This window comes from Octopus bimaculoides, chromosome 20 (assembly GCF_046866305.1).
Source record: "Octopus bimaculoides isolate indiv1 chromosome 20, ASM4686630v1, whole genome shotgun sequence".
Classification (NCBI taxonomy): Eukaryota; Metazoa; Mollusca; class Cephalopoda; order Octopoda; family Octopodidae; genus Octopus; species Octopus bimaculoides.
The window spans coordinates 43,123,431-43,146,438 of NC_142947.1; the positions used below are offsets into that span (position 1 = coordinate 43,123,431).

The 23,008-nt window shown below is 39.5% G+C and overlaps 1 protein-coding gene across 1 annotated transcript; it reads left to right on the top strand.

The window, feature by feature from the left end:
• The first annotated feature begins 488 nt into the window (after positions 1 to 488).
• Positions 489 to 21,683, top strand: LOC106881681 (uncharacterized). Its single transcript, XM_014932146.3, has 3 exons — positions 489 to 1,824; positions 16,154 to 16,658; positions 21,284 to 21,683. Exons 1-3 carry the CDS (start codon positions 714 to 716, stop codon positions 21,507 to 21,509), a joined length of 1,842 nt encoding a protein of 613 aa, XP_014787632.1. The 5' UTR covers positions 489 to 713; the 3' UTR covers positions 21,510 to 21,683.
• Positions 21,684 to 23,008: the final 1,325 nt, after the last annotated feature.

Consider the following 23,008-nt stretch of genomic DNA (forward strand, 5'->3'; position numbering starts at 1 on the left):
ATCCACACACACACACGCACACCCTTAGTATACTTCTCGGGGCGATTCAGCGTGACACACAACGCGACAAGGCTGGCCCCTTTGAATTACTGGTACAACTCATTTTTGCTAGCTAGGTGGGCTGCAGCAACGTGAAATAAAGTAGCACGCCACCAGGAATCGAACTCACGACCGTGAGACGAATACCCTTAACCCACGATGTATGTGTATGTATGCTTGAATTTGTGTGTGTGTGTGTATGTATGTATGTACGTACGTACGTATGTATATATATATATATATATATGTATGTATGTATATACGAACGTATGTATAAACAATTATAAAGACAAGTGCGTTCGCACCGATCTGATTCCCACCCAGCAACACAAGCAAATTTAATTCCTCAAAACGTTAACCTTAAACACTTTCGGAAAAGTTTTTTTATTAATTTTTATATTTATTTATAGAACTCGGAACTCGGGTCAATCACGTGATAACAACGTGTGGCGGGTTAAACAAGTAGCAGCTGCGCATGCGTCACCTTCTAAACGTAAACAACATTGTTGTGGCTGCGCCCAACTGTTATGTACATTTCGTTTCGTCCTCTACTCTGAACGAATCTGATCGAACCCAGACTAAACTGCAAATATTTTAAGACTTTCACATTGATTTACTAATAGTCCCACTCGTATTTTATATTTTGTTATTGTGGATTTAACACGGAATAGACCATGTTGCAGATGAACCGTTTGGTGCTTCAGTATCAGAACTGTTGCCATTTATCGCTTTTCAGTGCGAGCCATTACTCTTCTCGAATTACATATAAGCCTACTGCTTCTCTAATTTCTTCGACTGGACATGATCAGAGTGGTTTCGGGACTCTGATGCCCTCAGCTCGATCGTTCTCATCGAAGACCGATCAACCGGATAACCACGATAGCAAAACCGGCCCCGTCGAACGAAAACAACAGTCGAACGACTATCGTAACAAGCATGGGTCCCATGATCGAGCCGACTTGCTAGGACGTCCATTCGCTAATCGTGACATCGATAATAGATGGCAAGGTTTACTGCACGACCGTAAACAATCCAACGACTCCACCATGGGCTTTCCATCCTATTCGGGCCCGGTTGTGAGCCTACACTCTGCTATGCAATCTAATGTGCCGAAACCTTACTTTCCGAATGACAGATCTTCGTTCCCAACTCATAATAATATGCCTGGTGGAGGAGTAAAGGCCCAGCAAAAGTTTCTCTACGGTGGTTTGCACAGCACTCACCCGAGCAACCAGAAGAGAGAAGAGAGCTACCCGGTTAAATTCGCCGTCCCTGTCCATGCAACAACCGAAGCGGAAACACACAACCAACCAGTTTCTATTGAGTATCAGGAAACGAAACAAAACGGGTTCGATACCGATAACCGAAATCAGACCGTATACGAAAACGGAGAAGAAAGCGATATGAGTGTGTCTCATATTCAAGCCAGTGCCTCGACACCCTCAAATGCTTCCCAGATATATGCTAGTAGTATTAATAAGCAAGGTACCCTAGATAGTCTTCAGAATACCCATTTTACCAGATATTTTAGCCACGGTAGCACGCTGGCTCCACAACCAGAGGTCACCTATGTTTCACCGTGCCCTCAAGGAATTCAAGGTAACGATTGCGTTTACTTCCAACAGTGGATGGAAAGCTGCCTCAGATACGGCTTAACCAACTGTGAAGAACAGCTGGAGAATTTAAAGTCCGGTCGGAAAACATTACAGCAGGTACTTGATGAACAACAGAAAATTATCGAAGAAGCTGCTTTAAATATGAAAAGCAAGACATCATTGAACGGGGGTAAATTTATTCTATTTCCTTTTTGCTTTATCGCACATATTTGCTTCACTTTTTACGGGTATATTTGTATTTTAACTGCGAGAATTAAAACCTGTCAGAGAACGATTTTAAAATATTCGAATTGTCCACATAGTTTTGTTTCGGATTAAGATTAATGATGTAAAGAACAAAAAATTTATTCTAAAATAGCATCTTTTCTTTATTGTTTAGCATCGTCCCGGGTCAGCTTTGATCGAGCAGACTTATGATTAAAGACATTTTAGTTTATTGGACTAAATTTTGAACCAGATTACATAACCTAATGTGTCCTTTTTCTATTTATGACAGAATGGTATGTGATATGTGAAAGATTTGACTGCTGTTTCTTATAGGTCGAACCCCCATGTTGAAACTCTCTTTGACTTTTCTTTCTAACAGGTCGAGCTGACAACTAAATGTTGTCCTTGTTAGATTTTGAAATAGCACGAAATAACGAGAGATGCTAGCCGTCTGCTGTAAACTAGGGTTGGGGGTAGAAAGATCTGAAACTCGTAAAAGAACAATGATACACTGCTAATAGGTACATGATGTAAAATTTTGAAGTCGGGTAACAGTCATTATATCGATTCCAGTACTCAAGTGGTACTTGCTCTATCGATCTAGAAGGGGTGAAAGGTAACGGCGACTTCAGTGACCTTTGAACTCTGAACGTAAAAATAATAATTCTTTTTAATTTTGGCTCAGTGCCAGCGGTTTTGAGCGGAAGGGACAAATCAATTACATCGACCCCAGTACTTGACTGGTACTTTATCGACCACGAAAGAATGAAATGCAAAGTCGACCTCGGTAGGATATGAACTCGGAACATTAAAAACCGCCCAAATATCGCCAAGTATTTGGTACGAGGTTCTGTTTTAATGTGTTAATTTATTTTAGCCTTATAATAACAAATAACAAGGCTTGAATTTTGGTCGGGTTGGAAATGGCAGATTAAAACGACTCCAGTGCTTGACTGCTTTTACTTATTTTTGTTTTTTATAAACAAAATCTAAAAGAAATTCGAAGTTTCGAAAACTTGGCAATAACAGTTGACCGAATTATTTGCATGATTACAGAAATGTGTGTCCGCCCTCCACCGCCGACTGTGTTGTTCTCCATCGGACTGTAGGTGGAATTATACGAAAGTTTTCAAAAAATATAAAGGTTTTTATTATAAATATTATTGGCTATCCTTCATTTTGAGTCATATTATTTACTGCTTTTCCCCCCCCAATATAATCGTAACCAACATCAGTGAAAATGTATTTCTGGAAATTTTCATCTAAAGAATATGCATTAAAAATGCATCATGAAGAGGTGGGCATGTTTATGTTATTATACTGGATTGTTTATAAGGCGGCGAGCTGTCAGAAACGTTAGCACGCCGGGCGAAATGCTCCAGTCTGATCTGGCAAGGGTTCTACAGTTGGATCCCCTTCCTAATGCCAACCACTCCGAGTGTGTAGTGGGCACTTTTCATGTGCCGGCGGCACTGGCATCGGCTACGTTCGGACAGTGCTTTTTACGTGCTGTCAGTCGGGACGAGGGAGGCCCCAGCCTGGCCACACTTTAATGACTGATACAGAAGTAACAGTTTCAAAAGATACGTAATTCATTGGCAAAAGTTTTTGGTTCTCACAAGTGTAAATGCAAATGCTCCCTAAATATGTTATAAGTATACAAAAACTTCGGTAAATACCATTTTTATTCCTTCCATGCCTTTTTTTAACCCTTTTCTTCTCTGCATGATATTTTCATTAATTCTTTTTCTATGCCTATAATTCATTAACTAAAAGAAGGAAGTTGTTAAATATGATGGGATGATTAATAACATGATATCATTTGTATGAAATATACCACGTGATGTACCTTATACGTTATACATGCACGTGATATATGCCAGCACATATATATATATATATATATATATATATATATATATATATATATATATATATATATATATGGGAGAATATACAAATAATAACAACAGACGAGGACAGGTGGTGTAAATAACAAAAGTATATATTAGTATGACGCTCGGGAATACGGAAAGTCTTTGACGTTTCGAGCTACGCTCTTCAACAGAAAGAATACGGAGACAAGGAGAAAAACACGGAGAAATAAACTGCAACAATATTTATACACATAGACAAACACCTGCTATACTCTCAGGCTAATGACACTGCATGCTCATGTTTGCAAGTGCACAAAATATATGCAAGCCTTTATATGAATGCACATTAACACAAGCGCCAGTGCATGATAAGGATTTTTAACATAGGCACAAGGATGCTAACATATTGTTGGAAAGGGTAGAGACAATTTTATCAACCCCCTCTATTTGATTTGTGCTATATTTTTATTGACCCCAGAACAATGAAAGATAAAGTCAACTGAGATAGAAATAGAACCCATAACAAAAGTGTGTACAGTAATCCCTCACCATATCGTGGTTTATTATTTAACCCTTTCGTTACCAACCCGGCTGAAACTGGCTCTGAGTACAAATGTCTTGTTTTCATAAGTTTTTGAATTAAAATCTTAGTCACAATTTATGTTCCTAACACCAGCTTAATGATAACTAAGTTATATTACTAAATTTTTTGTCATATTTAAAATTAATTGAAAGAAACACAGAGCATCTCAACAGAAATATGGTAACAAAAGGATTAAAATATATAATAGAGAAATAATTCTTAATCCTTTTGATACCAACCTGTCTGAAACCGATTCTGGCTCTGTTATATAAATGTCTTGTTTTCAAAAGTTCTGAATTAAAATCTTCCACCAAACCTTAGTCACAATTTATGTTCCTAACACTATCATTATAACTAAGTTATTTTACTAAATTCCTTGTTGTATTTAAAGTAATTGAAAGAAACACAGAGCATCTCAAAGTAAATTTAGTAATGAAAGGGTTAAAGTGAGTTCTTTTGTGCCGTAAACCATTTACCATTTCTTTGGTGTCCCCTCTTTCCCTTGATGCCCTAAGCACATACTTATTTTGCTTAACGGTTAATCCAGCGCTGCTCAAAACGATGAAAGCTAAAACTCACCCCGACCAGATTTGAACTCAGATCATAAAGAACAGTGTTTTGTTCAACACTCCAAGGATTCTGCCAGCTTGTTGCTTTTTCATAATAATAAAAATCCTTTCTACTATAGGCACAAGGGCTAGTTGATTATATCGACCCCAGTGTCATGACCCTCAAAGGCTGAAAGGTGAAGTCGGCACCAGTGAAATTTGAACTCAAACTTAAGCTGGACAAAATGCCACTAAGTAATTTTTGCGGCATGCTAACAATTCCACCAGCTCACCACATTGATGATAATAATAATAATAATAATGATAATCCTTTCTACTAAAAGCACAAGGCCTGAAATTTGGTGGCTGGGAGGGAGTTGATTACATCAACCCTGGTGTGCAACTGGTACTTATTTCATCAACCCTGAAAGGATGAAAGGCGAAGTTGACCTCAGCAGAATTTGAACTCAGAACATAAAGATTCTGCCAGCTTACTGCCTTAATAATAATAATAATAATAATAATAATCCTTTTTTAGTATAGGCACAAAGCCTGAAATTTGAGGATGGGGACTAGTCAATTACATCAGCCCCAGTGTTTCACTGGTACTTAATTTATCGATCCTGTGAAGACGAAAAGCAAAGTCAACCTCGGCAGAATTTGAACTCAGAACATAAAGATTCTGTCAGCTCACCGCCTTAATAATAATAATAATAATGATAAGGCAAATTTGTTCTAAGTGTCATTTGAACCTAGTACGTAAACATCCACAACAAATATCACAAAGTATTTTGTCTCATGCTGTAACAATTCTGCAAATTCACTATTTTTGATAATAATTCTAAATAAGTTGGCAAATTGGCAGAACTGTTAGCATTCCGGTCAAAATGCTTAGCGGTATTTCATCTGTCTGCGTTCTGAGTCCAAATTCCACCCAGGTCAGCCTTGCTTCTCATCTTTTCAGAGATGATAAAATAAGTACCAGTTGAGTACTGGGGTGGATAGAATCGACTTATCCTCTCCCCCAAAATTGCTGGCCTTGTGCCAAAATTTGAAACCATTATTAATATTATAAAATGGTTGAGTTCCTTTTGAGTGTTGGGCCTCACAGAGGTGAGATTGATGAGTTCCTTTTGAGCATTGGGCCTCATGGAGGCAAAGTGGCTGAGTTCCTCACAGAGGTGAGGAGGCTGAATTCCTTTCAAGCGTTGGGCATCAATGGAGGCAAAATGGCTGAGTTCCTTTTGAACGGGCCTCACAGAGGTGAGGTGGCTGGATTCCTTTTGAGCGTTGGGCCTCGTGCAAGCAAAGTGACCGAGCTTCTTTCGAGTGTTGGGCTTCATAGAGGCAATGACCAAGACCTTTGGTATTATGTCATGCTTGAGAAGACCCTTCAAGCCGAGCAAACCCGCAGTTGTGGCAGATGCCGGTGCCACACAAATAACACCTGTGTCGGTGGCACATAAAAGCGCCCATTACCTTCTGGAGTGGTTGACATTAGCAGGGACCTCCAGCCATAGAAAACCATGCCAAATCAAACTGGAGCCAGGTGCAGCCTTCCAGTGTGCCAGCCCAGTCAAACCGTCCAACCCATGCCAGCATGGACAACAGACGTTAAATGATGATGATGATGATGATGTAGCAAGCTGGCAGAATCATTAGCATGCCTGGGAAAGTACTTAGCAACATTTTGTCAATCTTTATATTCTAAGTTTAGATTCTGCTGAGGTTAATTTGTGGTCAAAGGATTCTGGATTATTTTTCTGTTTTTCTTTTTACTTAATTTTTGAGAGTGGTCAGGTTCATTTTTAGTATTCTCGTTTGTAAGAGCAGTTGAGTTTATTTCGGATATTCTCATTTTAAAAATCATCTCCGGCTAATCGTCGAAAGGACATTGGTGTTGCCTTGGCGGAGGGTTGCGCTCTCTGAATACTCTTGTTTTATTTGTTATCCAACAAATCTATAATCAAAAAGATTCCGACTGTGACCCTTTCTTCTTTTTTTCCCTCTCTTTCTCTCTCTTCCCCCAGAACACTGGGTAAAACTATGTCTATGTTTTGTGTGCACTGACTCCCTTTACCTTGACTTTTGGGCCTTTCAACATCTTGTCAAACAATAGTTCAGCTATAAATCTTGGCAAGCACTGCATCCATTTCACAGCCAGGCATGTCATAATTGGAGCCAGATAACAGAAAAATAAACTGTGACCCATATTACAATACAGCTTACATATCAAGGATATAGTGTTGCTGCTACACTCACATACACACACACAAGCACACACACAAACTCCTGCACAAGCAATAGACTTCATTTTATGACTAGTTGTCGTCCTCAAAACTTAAGAGATGCTTTAGCTGAGGTCAATTACTAACCAACCAATCAGATATAAAATTTGAAATGCTCCACATTCAAAGCCCTCCTCATATATCTAGGTCAGTGTTGCAGGAGATATACACATGCATGTGCGCACATGCACATGCTCGTACATCCTTGACCTTAAGAAAACGAACACCATTTTGTTGATTTCATAAACACTTGCTCGCCAACACAAACTTAAAACCATTGCCTTACAAACATACTATTTCTTCTTTCTAACTCTTCACCAACTGCTATGTGGTAGCTCAGTTTGCTAGAAATAGCAGCTAAGTCTCCCTCAACTCACAGCTTATCTGGCCAAGAAGAAACCATTAAGCATCACAGTGAAAGATCATTGTCTGAGGTTTCTTGGACATGTCTTTAGAATGCAATCAACAGAGACACCCACAGCTCTCCCTCAATTGGAAGCCAGATGGTGGATAAAGGAAACGTGGACGCCTGTTAATAAGGACAGTTCTGAAGGATCTAAATGCAGAGGAGTTGAGCTGGGAAGAGGCCAGATCTCCTGCAGTTCTGAGTTCAAATTCTGTTGAGGTTGACTTTGTGTTTCGTCCTTTCAGAGTTGAAAAAATAAATACCAGTTGAGTACTGGGGTCGATGCATTCGACTACCCCCACCTTCCACCAAACTTCAAGTCTTGTGCTGAAATACATACATACATACATATATATATATATATATATATATATATATATATATATATATATATATATATATATATACATTGGTTCTATATGGAATATGAGGAACTAAGTAACAAACTAAAGCTGTCTCCTCTATACAAGGTACCTGTGCCTTTCTGTCCATCATATTTTTGCCTCCCTACACGGGGCATAATTTCATCTCCCTCCTTACTACAACTCAACTCAGTCGAAGGGTCTTTTTCCTTGTCTTGTAAGTTATTTGGCTACATCGCTTGTGTTAGTATCACGGAAAAAAGGACCCAATACCCTCTGTAAAGCGGGTGGCTTTAGAAAAGGCGTCCAGCCATAGAAACCCTGCCAAAGATGGCATCGGAGCTCAACACAGACCTCCAGCTCATTAGATCTTGTCAAATCATCCAACCCATGCTAGTATTGAAGATGGACATTAAGTGATGATGGTGATGTATGCATAATTTCCTATGTAAATATATATCTTGCAGTGTATAACATGGGATAAAACGTGATGTGGTCTCAAAACCAAAATTATCCGCTGTAATTCGAGACAAGTTCTTGTTAGCACATTCTACATGATTGTGCAATCGGCTATAAATAGCAGCTTAATCTCACTCAAATCACGCCTCACTCTCTTTTTTAAAAACAGAGGACCGCTTTAGATACTGTAGTGCAGAGAACACAGCGCTTGATCACAAAAAGTCAGGATCGCCATGGTTGGAATGCATTTGGTCACAGATCTGCTCAATCAAGAAGATAATTACGTACAGCACATTATTTGTCACTAGAGAGACCCACATAACAAAATACATTTGTTATTTGTATTCGCTTCATTGTTTTCAGATGCCATAATTGTGGTTTTGTGTTTGAGCATGGTTGAGTTGTTTGGGTGGTGTCAGATTAAATAACAAATCTGATCCGTTGTCAGGTTTAACACCCTCACCTGCCCTCCTTTGAAGTGATGTAATTCAGTGTTCCGCAACCAGTATGCCTGAGTACACAGATGTGCCACAGGACAATGTTAGGTGTGCCGCAGTGTAACCCGAATATAATTTTCGGCCCTATTCTTAGTCCACGTCTGCTGCCGAATTCTGAAAAGAATACCAGTGTACCACAAGTGTCAAAAAAAAGGGTTGCAGAGCCCTGATGCAGCTCTGATTGTGTTTTCCCCCTCCAACTCTCTCAGGTCCCCAATTTTATACAGGCTTATACAGCAGACTCCAAACTGTTGCCCCAAATCAAAGCATCGCTCTGGGCAGACTGCTCTTACTTCTGTCCCCACTTCAGGTATATTACTGCCCCCTTGAATGCTTTTGACAATCGCTACTCCATTCCCAGCATTCATATGTGTGTGTGTGTGTGTGTTTACACCTGCAATCTGCTGTCATTAGTATGAAATGGGTGATAGGTGACGGTCTTGTCAATTTTGCCGTCAACATCTCTTCCCCTCATTCCCTCACTTTGAGCATAAGAAGCCATGTGGAATAAGAAATCCTTTACTTGTAAAACAATTAAGGGCTTCTATGAGAAACGGCATCAGGCTGTAAAACAATACTTCATATTACACATATTTGTTCAGCCTATGGAGAAACAGACCTAAAATACTAAAATAGATGTGTGTGTGTGTGTATATATACATACATATATATATATATATCATCATCATCGTTTAACGTCCGCTTTCCATGCTAGCATGGGTTGGACGATTTGACTGAGGACTGGTGAAACCGGATGGCAACACCAGGCTCCAGTCTAATTTGGCAGAGTTTCTACAGCTGGATGCCCTTCCTAACGCCAACCACTCAGAGAGTGTAGTGGGTGCTTTTACGTGTCACCCGCACGAAAACGGCCACGCTCGAAATGGTGTCTTTTATGTGCCACCCGCACAAGCCAGTCCAGGGGCACTGGCAACGATCTCGCTCGAAAATCCTACGGGAGCCAGTCAGGCGGTACTGGCAACGGCCACGCTCAAAATGGTGCATCTCATGTGCCACCCGCACAAGAACCAGTCCAGGGGCACTGGCAACGATCTTACTTGGCTTGCCGGGTCTTCTCACGCACAGCACATTTCCAAAGGTCTCGGTCAGTAGTCATCGCCTCGGTGAGGCCCAATGTACGAAGGTCTTGCCTCACCACCTCAGCCCAGGTCTTCCTGGGCCTACCTCTTCCACGGGTTCTCTCAACTGTTAGGGTGTGGCACTTTTTCACGCAGCTATCCTCATCCATTCTCACCACATGTCCATACCAGCGCAATCGTCTCTCTTGCACGCCACAACTGATGCTTCTAATGTTCAGCTTTTCTCTCAAGATACTTACACTCTGACGGGTATTCACATTGACATTACACATCCAACGGAGCATACTGGCTTCATTCCTTGCGAGCTTACGTATGTCCTCCGCAGTTACAGCCCATGTTTCACTGCCATGTAGCATGGCTGTTCGTACGCATGCGTCATACAGTCTGCCTTTTACTCTGAGTGAGAGTCCCTTTGTCGCCAGCAGGGGTAAGAGCTCTCTAAACTTTGCCCAGGCTATTCTTATTCTAGCAGCTACACTTTCATCATCGTTTAACGTCCGCTTTCCATGCTGGCATGGGTTAGACAGTTTGACTGGAGCTGATAAGCCGGAGAGCTGCACCAGACTCCATTCTGATTTGGCATGGTTTCTACAGCTGGATGCTCTTCCTGACGCCAACCATACTCCAGGAGTATGATGGGTGCTTTTACATGCCACTGGCGCAGCTGCCATTTACATAGTGCATATATTTCAATAATAATAAATAAAAGGGTAAAATTTAATTAATTAGCTAATCAATTAATTAATTGATAATTTTACCAAGTAGTTCGGTACATTAAAATAACCTTTTTAGGTAAAATTATACAGATATTCTATAATTATAAACATAATTATAATTAGGGGTCAGCTAATTACTTTGCCACGCACCGAATTTAGAAATAGGAGTTAAATACCTTTTCTACTACCATAATGATAGTAGAAAAGGCACTTAAAACTTTTATTAGCAGTAGTAGTAGTAGTAGTAGCAGCAGCATCTGCAGTAGTAGTAATAGCAGCAGCAGCTGCAGTAGTAGTAATAGCAGCAGCTGCAGTAGTAGTAATAGCAGCAGCAGCAGCAGCAGTAGTAGTAGTAGTAGTAGTAGTAGTAGCAGCAGCAGTAGTTGTAGTAATAGTAGCAGCAGTAGTAGTAATAGTAGTAGTAGTAGTAGTAGTAGTAGTTAACAAGCTGGCAGAATCACTACTGTGTCAGGTCCAATGCAAATACCAGTCAAATACTGGGGTCAATGTAATGCACTAGCCCCTTCCTTTTAAAATTGCTGGCCTTGTGCCAAGATTAGAAAGAATTCTAGTTATTGGCTTTCACTGCTTATGTTCCGGCTGTGATCATCCTGCCTGTTCTTTTTTTATTTTATATTTTGTTCAGACTTAGTTTGTTTCCATTGTCTTATGTAGTCTTCACCCACAATCTTTTTCATAAAAAAACACTAAGGTGTTGTTTGACTGCTATTTCTAGCATGTTGAATAATCACATAGAGGTTTCCTCTATTTGATGTTGTTGGTTTCACTTCTGCTTTTGCCAATATTGTTGTTGTTGTTGTTGCCTATCTGGCTTTTATTCTTGTTGTTGCTGTATTGCTTTTTTTTAAAATTTATTTTGTTAATTAACCCAAGATTGCTTTAGAATTAATTGTATGTGTGTGTATGTTTTCAATTTTCTAATTTTAACTAACTTCAGTGCACCCATATTATCCTTATAATCACTAATCTATCTATAAATGCATTTGGAGTGCATTCAAGGTGCATTTAGCTGCTGCAGTTGAAACAGTAAAATTGCTCGTTTGAACTATTTTGATATATATATGAGTTATCTTTCCTTGTTTTCTCTTTTGTGTTTGTTTTGGGTTATTTTTTTTTCTTTTTACATTTTACTGTATTTATATCTTAATACAGGACTATTCAAAAAGAACGAACCAATTTAATTATGCAATATCTTAATAAGGAAAAGCAATAGAAAACTCCAGCTAAGTCCCAAGTATTTACTCACAATCAACTTTTATTTACTGTCTTATAAGTGTTCAATGTGGCCACCACTAGAGAATTCCTCCCAGACACGTATCAGCATATCATGATCCCTTGAATTGATCATTTGTTATTCAATGTTTAACGTCATTGAGGTTAATGGGTGGGGGTGGAACATAAGCACGATCTTTTACATATCCCCCACAAGAAAAACATCACACCCATCGAACAACAACGGCGATCAACTCAGTGGCTCGTGATATGCTGATACGCATCTGGGAGGAATTTTCTTATCGCATTAACGTTGCCCATGCTGCAGGTGGTGGCCACATTGAACAATTGTAAGACAGGAAATAAAAGTTGATTGTGAGTAAATACTTGGGAATCAGCTGGAGTTTTCTATTGCTTTTCCTTACTAAAATGTTGCAGAATGAAATCGGTTCATTCTTTTTGAATGACACTATACTTCTCACTATTCAGACTCTGTCTTCCATTCACTCTGCTTTTCTCTCTCTTTCACTCTCTCTCTCTCTCTTTTCCTCTTTCTCTGCTTCTTCCCTCTCTCTCTCTCTCTCTTTGCCTTTCTACTCCTTTCTCTCTCTGCTTCGTTCCCCTCCCCTTTATGGCAGCTCTCACCTCATCCCGCTCCTCATGAACACTTCATCATTTTTATGAGTTCAGCCTCCTTCCACTACAACCACCATCACTGCTACCACTACTCCCACTGCTGCCAATCCTGCACACATGCACATCCTCACTTCTTACATTCCCCCTCCCCTCTTAATCCTCTACCACTGCTTATTATTATCATCATCATCATCATCATCATTTAATGTCCACTTTTCCATGCTTGCATGATGTTGGGCAGAATTTTGTTCAAGCAGATTTTCCATAGCTGGATGCCTCTCCTGTCACTAACCCTCATCTGTTTCCAAGCAAGCTAATATTCACCCCTCCCCTGATCAGACATGTCTTCATGAATGATTGGAAATGAATGAAATTACACACTGCTCGTATGACAATGGCACTCGTTTACAGCTATGTCCAGGCAAGTAGTTACACAAATACACACGCATACGCATGTAGATACATACTCTTCCACTCTATTACTTGTTTCAGTCATTTGACTGTGGCCATGCTGGAGCACCACCTTAATGGGGTTTTTTTTTAGTCGAAGAAATCAACCCTGGAACTTAGTCATTGTAAGTTTAGTACTTATTCTACCAGTCTCTTTTGCCAAACTGCTAAGTTATGGGGACATAAACACACCAACATCGGTTGTCAAGTGATGGTGGAGAGACAAACACAGGTACATACATACACACACACACACATACATACTGAGGGCAAAGAAATAAAAACCCGCAATATGGTAGAAGCCATAGTCACTCATAATAAAAAGAAATACTGGTGGAATGTACCTGTGAAGACCTCAATAAAATGCAATCACAACAGGCCTGATATAATGATTTGGGATAGAGAAGAGAAACTGTGCACAGTTGTGGAAATTAGCTGCCCAGCGGATGTTAACATAAAGCTGAAGATCAGTGAAAAGGAGAACACCTATGCTGAACTATTGAGAAATCTACAGTTACTCTATCCAGATTACAAGTTCAGGTTTATACCTGTAATTATTGGGGACACTGGGATATGTAACACACGGCCTAAATACCAATCTTGAGAAATTAAGCTTCTCAAAACAAGAAAAGAGAAAGCTAATCCTGGGACTGAACCCAGAACCATATGGTTGGGAAGGAAGCTTATTACCTCACAGCCATGCTTGCACCTATGTACATATATACAATGGACTTGCTTTCAGTTTCCATCTACCAAATCCACTTATAAGGCTTTGGTTGGTCAGGAGTTATTACAGAATTCTTGCCCAAGATGGCCCACTGTGAGACTGAACCCAAGACCATGTGCTTGGAAAGTAAATTTCTTAACCACACAGCCACACTCATACCATGTGTGTTTGTGTGTGTGTGTGTGCACATATGTTTGTAAGGATGTTTACATTTTGTAATCTTATGAGTTAGTTTGGTATCCACTGTTGCCATTTCCCTGTTGACAATTCATCCAGTGGCTCTGCACTTTCAAACACATGCCATCCGCAGTGAAAAATCCCTTAGTTGAAAAAGAAGAGCACCCAGTCACTGGAAACTGCCTTAACTCACTCAGCTAACCCATGCAGGCATAGAAAAACGGACGTTAAAACAATGATGATGATGATGAATCTGTTTATTGCTGCTTGGCAAAGAAAAACAAAGAATGAAAGCAGATAATCTTTCTTGAAGAATTCCTAAGTTTGATAAAGAAGAATTTCTTTTCAGACAGCTTAATAATCACATTGTTAATCTTAATCCTGTCTTGGGAAATTTTCCCCACTCCCACCACCTCTCTTATTATCTTTTTTTTTTTCAACCTTGTTTTTTTCCATCTTCTGGTTTTCTTTGTCATTTTTTACATTTAACTTTGTATTTTTCTTCTTTCATTTCATTTTTTTTGTTTCTTCTTAAATCCTGTTGTGTCTGATGGGAAAAACAGTCCAGCACAGTTTTAAAGATAAACTTTGTAGGTCAGCATTTTTCTGATCTGACACCCACTCTGTATATATCATCATCATCATTTAACGTCCGCTTTCTATACTAGCATGGGTTGGACGGTTTGACTGAGGACTGGCGAACCAGAAGGCTGCACCAGGCTCCAATCTGATCTGGCAGAGTTTCTACAGCTGGATGCCCTTCCTAACGCCAACCACTCAGAGAGTGTAGTGGGTGCTTTTACGTGTCACCCGCATGAAAACGGCCACGCTCGAAATGGTGTCTTTTATGTGCCACCCGCATAAGAGCCAGTCCAGGGGCACTGGCAACGATCTCGCTCGAAAACCCTACAAGGCCAGTCAGGCGGTACTAACGGCTCCTTTCAGTTTCCGTCTACCAAATCCACTCACAAAGCTTTGGTCAGCCCAAGTCTATAATAGAAGACACTTATATATATGGTGGTTGCCTACTCATGGAGAGTCTGACCACCTCTTCTACTTACACCTAAGATCTTTCATGATATCTGATGTGACACCCACATAGATTGCATATCTGCTTTAGACCATCAAGAACTGCACTTAAGTTTTGATATTTGTGGATCTTAAAATGTCTTTTGAGGCCTCCGTTAAATTTGCAGACCTTATGGCATTGACAGGTATGCGCAAATAGATAGGCAAAGTAGCAGGTGGAGGTTCAGTTTTTATGGGTCCGCAAAAGAGATTTGAGCCCAGCAAAAGAAAGGCATGAATCTGTCACAAACCGTGTGCACAAGAGGGTGGTTGGGATTCGTTTTCTCGTTGATCGTAGCATCAAGGTGGGTGAGAGAGTTGGTATATGTGAAAGCACATGGTTGGATGTATATAAAACAAAATAAAATGAAAAAGCTACAGAAGATTTGTATTATATGGTTAAAAAATATATTAAAATCATCATGTTAGGAGAATGATATAAAATTTTGTGTAGTGACATTGTTTGGGGAGGAATAACCGGTTTTGTATTTTCTTTTCAAATTTCTCAAATTTCTTTCGGTCAAGAAATTCAAGAAATTTGGAAAGAAAATACGAAACCGGTTTTATATCATTTTCCTAACATGATGATTTTAATATATTTTTTAACCATATAATACAAATCTTCTGTAGCTTTTTCATTCTATTTTGTTATATATATATATATATAACCCATGCAGTAGGGTTGCTCCCAAAACTGTGCTTGGGAAGCCAACTTCTGACCCACATTGGTTATAATAATAATAATAAGAAGAAGAAGAAAGTAATTACTAGCTTCAATATGACTTAAGATTTTTTATGTATGTTCATCTTTTTATCAATTTCTATCATTTTTGCAATTCAGGTTCTGTAATCAGAGTCAATATTCAATATTATTATTTAAAATCAATATTCCAGATTAAAAAAGAACTTTTGAAATTCTTATTTCTAAATCTTTTAAATATTTATTCCTACCATTCTCGCTTTACCTTTTTCTCTTACCTGGATTTTCCTCTTCAGACATGTTGTTTGCCTAGATTTCATCTCCCGTCTTAACTTTGTCACCATTGAACTACAATTCTCATCACACGATCACACCACCTGCGCAATCCATGTCAGTCTCTTTCGTATCCTCCTCCTCTTCATCATCATCATCTTCTTCATCTTTGTCCATCTCCGTCCCTACAGCCACGACCACCACCGCTGTCGCAATACACTCAGCTAATGAAGAGCACCTTTTGAACAAGCATCGGTCGGTTTCAGATGTCTACCAGAAGCATCACCAAGACTCCAAGGATGAGCAGAAAGCAGTGGAACCAGCGTTCGAGGGATGGATGCAGACGGCGCTAAACCGAATCAGGACGGTCTCTTTACGGCCGCAACAACTGCAGTATCGCCTTCATCATCATCATCATCACCACCACCATCAGCAACAACAGAGGACATTCTCTACATCAAACTGGTTTTCAAATTCTAAAGGGCCCATTACCCCAGAAAACAAAACAGAAACACAACAAACATCAACCACAATTCCAGCCCCAGATACTGTCAGTAGTACCAGTGACGCCCCTATCGAACTAACCCGCAGACAACAACTACAAAGAGCTGTCAAAGAGTATGGTTCTACTGTCATGGTTTTCCATATCACGATCTCCCTCATGTCTCTTGGCGGCTTTTACCTTGCAGTCTCCAGGTATCCCTATTTATTCCTTCTCGTTGTTGCTCTCCCTCTTTTCATCTTATTTTCCTTTATGTTCACTACATTAAATTCGTATGCGGCTCAGTTTTACAAATTTGTCAGGCTGCTGGTCCACCACTCAAAGAGGTTGATAGTTTGTATCTCTTCACCTCATTGTGTTTGTGATACAAGTCACTTACACTGCTTTTGTTTCCATTCATTTTGAAAATAACAAAGAATTTAATAAAATAACTTCATCATTGTTAAGCTGAAGTTTAGAACATAAACTGACATGAAACTCTGATGCAAGATATTAAGTTTCGGGCAGTTTGGTATCAAAAGGGTTAATGAAGGATTTCCTTGGGCGGGTGGAGATTGGTGATTGGTAGTTAAAGTTGACCTAGAACTTGAAAGTAGTAGGTGAATGGGGGTAGATTAGGGTTTGGTAGAAACAGCTAATTATGCCCCAATAACTTGAAGGAGGTTGGCTTTGTGAAATTTGTTTGGTAATTTATAAAACCCAAATTTTTTTAAGAATGAATGTACATACTTTTTAATCTGTCTATAATTTGTGGGTTGACATGCAATACGTCATCTATCATCACGGTATAGCCCTGAACCTGTACTCATGAAATGGGTCCTCAAGTTGTGTAAAGTGTAGGATCCTATGAGATCACTTACTTCTACAGAGTCATTTACTCCCATACTAACACCAGTTGGAGTATCAGGATTTTTGATGTTATAAATAAATCTATCATGAAGCACTGAAGATTGGTGTAGTTATCAGTCAAGTGTATAACAGAGGCATGGTTTGAATTCCTTGTATGATTTTGCTGTTACTATTTGATTGCATCATGGATTGGCAGAATTGATAGAGCATCAGCTAAAATACTTTGTGATATTCGTATCACTATGTTCTGATTTCTTTCCTGTCAAGGTTCACTTTGTCTTTCAACCTTCAGTGGGTGGAGACAATGAAATAAAGAACTAGTTAAACACTGGGTTCAACAATGTAATTGACTAACTCCCTCCTGGCAAATTTGTGGTTTTTTGCTCTTGTTAAAATTGATTATTTTCTTATATGTCATTTCTGTTTATTAAAATTTGTCATTGTCCTCCTGAATAAAGCTGTTTGGATATTCTTAGTCGTTCAGCTAAGGAATTTGTAAACTGAAAAACTATTCTATATGTTTGAAGACAAGATGTTTTGTTTTGTGTTTCAGGCATTGTTTACAACTTACAGAAAGTTTCACCTGCAGGACAGCATAACTGCATCTGTCCAGAATTATCAGGTTGTAGGATGTAGCTATTCTCTGGTGATTCTGGATAAACTGTGCTGTCCTCCAGATGAAACATCTTACGCAGATATGTGTGTGTCTGTGAATGTATATATATTTATGCCTGTATGTTTGAATGTATATTTATATGTATATGCATGCATGAATGTGTGTATGTATATATTTATGTGCATGTGGGAATATATAAATATGGGTGTATGTGTATGCATATATATGAGTGAATGTGTGTGTGTATATACTTGTGTGTGTGTGTGTGTATATATATATATATGCTTGTGCGTGTTTGTATGACTGGTGTAGCAGCATCATAGTCAACTGCTACAAAGGTAAAGGGGACGCTTTAGATACAAATAATTACAGAGGCATCAAGCTGTTAGATCAGGTTATGAAAGTTACAGAGAGGGTCATAGCCCAACTAATTAGGGAGCGAATCAATTTAGATGAGATGCAGTTTGGGTTCGTGCCAGGTAAAAGCACTACTGATGCCTTATTTCTAGTGAGACAGTTGCAAGAGAAATACCTAGCTAAGGATAAACCTCTGTACCTGGCTTTCGTTGACATGGAGAAAGCCTTTGACAGGGTCCCCCGATCCCTTATCTGGTGGTCAATGAGGAAACTTGGGATAGAAGAATGGTTAGTGAGAGCTGTGCGAGCCATGTACAGAGATGCTGCCAGTAAGGTGAGGGTTGGAAATGAGTACAGCAATGAATTCCGGGTAGAGGTAGGGGTCCACCAAGGTTCCGTCCTCAGCCCCCTATTATTTACCATAGTCCTCCAGGCAATCACAGAGGAGTTCAAGACAGGTTGCCCCTGGGAGCTCCTCTATGCTGATGACCTTGCCCTAATTGCGGAGTCACTATCAGAACTAGAGGAGAAGTTTCAGGTGTGGAAGCAAGGTCTAGAGTTGAAGGGCCTTAGAGTCAACCTAGCTAAAACCAAAATCCTAATAAGTAGGAAGGTAGATAAAACACAAACCCCTTCAGGTAGATGGCCCTGCTCAGTATGTAGAAAAGGAGTAGGTAGTAACTCTATAAGATGTACCCGGTGCAAGCTATGGACACATAAGAGGTGCAGCAACATCAAAGGCAGGTTAACTAGCAAGTTAGTTTTTGTTTGTGGCAGATGTTCAGGTGCAATAAAGACTGCAAACAAACAGGAAACAACTTCTATCTCATTCCAGGGTGAAAAACTAGAGGTAGTCGATAGCTTCCGCTATCTGGGCGACCAAGTTAGTAGTGGGGGTGGGTGCGCTGAAAGTGTAGCTGCTAGAATAAGAATAGCCTGGGCAAAGTTTAGAGAGCTCTTACCCCTGCTGGCGACAAAGGGACTCTCACTCAGAGTAAAAGGCAGACTGTATGACGCATGCGTACGAACAACCATGCTACATGGCAGTGAAACATGGGCTGTAACTGCTGAGGACATACGTAAGCTCGCAAGGAATGAAGCCAGTATGCTCCGTTGGATGTGTAATGTCAATGTGAATACCCGTCAGAGTGTAAGTATCTTGAGAGAAAAGCTGAACATTAGAAGCATCAGTTGTGGCGTGCAAGAGAGACGATTGCGCTGGTATGGACATGTGGTGAGAATGGAGGAGGATAGCTGCGTGAAAAAGTGCCACACCCTAACAGTTGAGGGAACCCGTGGAAGAGGTAGGCCCAGGAAGACCTGGGCTGAGGTGGTGAGGCAAGACCTTCGTACATTGGGCCTCACCGAGGCGATGACTACGGACCGAGACCTTTGGAAATGGGCTGTGCGTGAGAAGACCCGGCAAGCCAAGTAAGATCGTTGCCAGTGCCCCTGGACTGGTTCTTGTGCGGTTGGCACATGAGATGCACTATTTTGAGTGTGGCCGTTGCCAGTACCGCCTGACTGGCTCCTGTAGGATTTTCGAGCGAGATCGTTGCCAGTGCCCCTGGACTGGCTTGTGCGGGTGGCACATAAAAGACACCATTTCGAGCGTGGCCGTTTTCGTGCGGGTGACACGTAAAAGCACCCACTACACTCTCTGAGTGGTTGGCGTTAGGAAGGGCATCCAGCTGTAGAAACTCTGCCAAATCAGACTGGAGCCTGGTGTTGCCATCCGGTTTCACCAGTCCTCAGTCAAATCGTCCAACCCATGCTAGCATGGAAAGCGGACGTTAAACGATGATGATGATATATATGTGTGTGTGTATGTGTGTATATTTATGTGTATGCATGTATTTATACATGTGTGTGCGTGTGCATGCAAGACTTAGTACATATTTATGTGTGTGCATCAAGATATTCGAACAAATCAAAATGCAACACCTGAAGATGGCTGGAAAATATGCCGACTGAAATATATAAATAAAGAGCGAGAGAATGGGGGAGAGAAAGAGACAATAACAGGTAACAAAAGAGAAAGGCTTCTTCATTTATGCATGATGACTACTAACAATAACATTTGTTTGCATCTTGTTGGTAATGTTAGTTAGACTTTAAAGACATGGCTTAACTGAAGCTGCGACTGCTCTCATGTCTATCTGTTTACTTGACTGAATAAATTATGATATGTTTTGTAATATGTGTATTTGTAAACAGTATGCATTTGTGGAGCAACAACTGCTTTAAGTGGAGAGGGGTCTGAGTTTGGTGTTTTTTACATGCCACCTGCACGGGAGCGAGTCCAGTGGCACTGGCAACGACCTCGCTCAAATGATTTTCTAACGTGCCATCAGCACAAGTGCTAGAAGGCAATGCTGATATATATATATATATATATATATATATATATATATATATACACACACACACACGTATCATTATTATCACTGCTTGACATCTGCCTTCCATGCATGCGTGAGTTGGACGGTTTGACAGGAGCCGATCAGGCAGAAAACTACCTCAGGCTACTGTGTCTGTTTTGGCAGAGTTTTTAAGGTTGGATGCCCTTCCTAACACCAACCACTCCAGCAGAGTGGACTGAGTGCTTTTTACGTGGCACCAGCACATATGACATCAGTTCTGGCATGGTTTTTACAGCTGGATGTCATTCCAAATGCCAACCACTTTACAGTGTGGGCTGGATGCTTTTTACGTAGCTCCAGCACTGGCAGGGTTACCAAATAACTTGCAAGGCAAGAAATTTTGAGTGGGAAGTGGGCTTCGAAGGAGGGGATCTTGTGTCAGATAAGGAAAGGTTAGAATGAGACAGAGAGGCAGAAACAGGTATCTTGCTATAGAGGAGGTACATGGTTACCTGGCCAGAGAGAGAGAGTATACATGTGTGTATATATATAAAATATTATTAATTTGTATAATTATATTAAATATGTATATTATATCAATGTAATATTTATTGTAATCCCTTCACTATTTCAGTGGAATAGACCTGGTCGGCCTTATGATGAAACTTGGTATCGGTGAAAACATTTTGAAATCCAGGCTTGCTACAGGGGCAAGCACGTTTGTCGTCGCATATGCTGTTCACAAAGTATTCGCTCCAGTTCGTATAGGCATTACATTGAGTGCAACCCCACTTATAGTGAAGTACCTTCGACTTAAGGGGATATTAAAACCACCAAAACCAAAACCAATCTCAAAATAAAACCATATGTATTATTGTAATATAGATACACTGATATGTATTATAACCATATGTATATTTATATATATATATAAAAATATTTTTTTCTAAAAGAACAAAAATAATAAACCAATGACTAATATATTTCTAATACTTGTGTGGGTCGATATGCCAATAAAAACTAAAATAAACACACACTGGTTTGATACCACTTCTATCTTTTACCAATTAATTATTCAGTTGTTTGTTTAATGTGCTTCTCTGTCAGAGTCCTTTCAGTGCTACTCACAACCGCATCAGTGATGTGCCAAATACGAAAATGATGTATTTGAGCGGTATTTTGTTTGTCTTTATGTTCTGAGTTTTAGCCGAGAAAATCGACCCCAGGACTTATTCTTTCTAAGCCTAGTACTTATTCTATCGGTCTCTTTTTGCCAAACCGCTAAGTTACGGGGATGTAAACATAAAACCATCGGTTGTCAAGCGATGGTCGGGGGACAAATACAGGCACACAAACATATATAAATATACATATATACAACGGGCTTCTGTCTACCAAATCCACTCACAAGGCTTTGGTCGGCTGGAAGCTATAATAGAAGACACTTGCCCAAGATGCCATGCAGTGGGACTGAACCCAGAACCATGAGGTTGGTAAGCAAGCTACTTACCACACACCCACTCCTGCGCATATATATATATATATATATATATATATATGTTTGTGTGCATATACGTGTTTAAACATACTATCACCTCAGTGAATATTTCTTTGAACAACTACTACTACTACTACTACTACTACTACTACTACTACTACACATATACTAACTATCATAAGTTTATTATTATAAATAATACATATCACAGAGTGGAAATATGAAATATTTACCACTTAGGTACAAATTGTTAAGACATTGTTGTAGAGTAGAAGGAGTGAGAAGAAGATTGAGTGTATATAAGTTAAGCGGAATGGTTTAAACCAAGAACGAAAGGAAGTTTGGTGACAGAAGGTTGAGAAAACAGAACATGAAGCTTAGGGACGGGGGTGATATTTCTTTTAAAAATTCATTAGTCTTTTATTAGCCTTCTGCATAATCTTTGCTATTAAGGCACTCAACTACAGTTAAATTATAATAAGATAAATTATATTTAAATTATAATAATGAAATTTATACTGAAAAGAAAAACAGTTTTAAAAAAAAGTTAAAAATTTGTCATTTATAATACATGGAAAATAAAACCTCCTTTTGCTTACAGGAGAAAAAAAAATGTCAATTAAATATTTATAATAAAATTAAATAATAAAAACTCATTTTCTTTTGAGAAAAGTTTGAAAATTTCTTTGATAAAAATATATCCGTTTTGCCAACGATTAAGGGGCAGATAATAACCTATAATAAATATTTGCAATATCAGAGTTAATTCCCCTTCACCATAATTTTATTATTTTGTCTTTATTGTTTTTTTCTTTCTGATATTACTTGAGGATTTGATCCAGCACTCGATGCTGTTATGGA

Bases quoted from the DNA above. Each gene is read 5' to 3' on its own strand.
- LOC106881681 (XM_014932146.3), top strand. From the start codon at position 714: ATGTTGCAGATGAACCGTTTGGTGCTTCAGTATCAGAACTGTTGCCAT. The intron at 1,825-16,153 runs GTAAATTTATTC...CCGTCCCTACAG, and splicing joins CAAGACATCATTGAACGGGG to CCACGACCACCACCGCTGTC. The intron at 16,659-21,283 runs GTATCCCTATTT...TCACTATTTCAG, and splicing joins TTTTACCTTGCAGTCTCCAG to TGGAATAGACCTGGTCGGCC.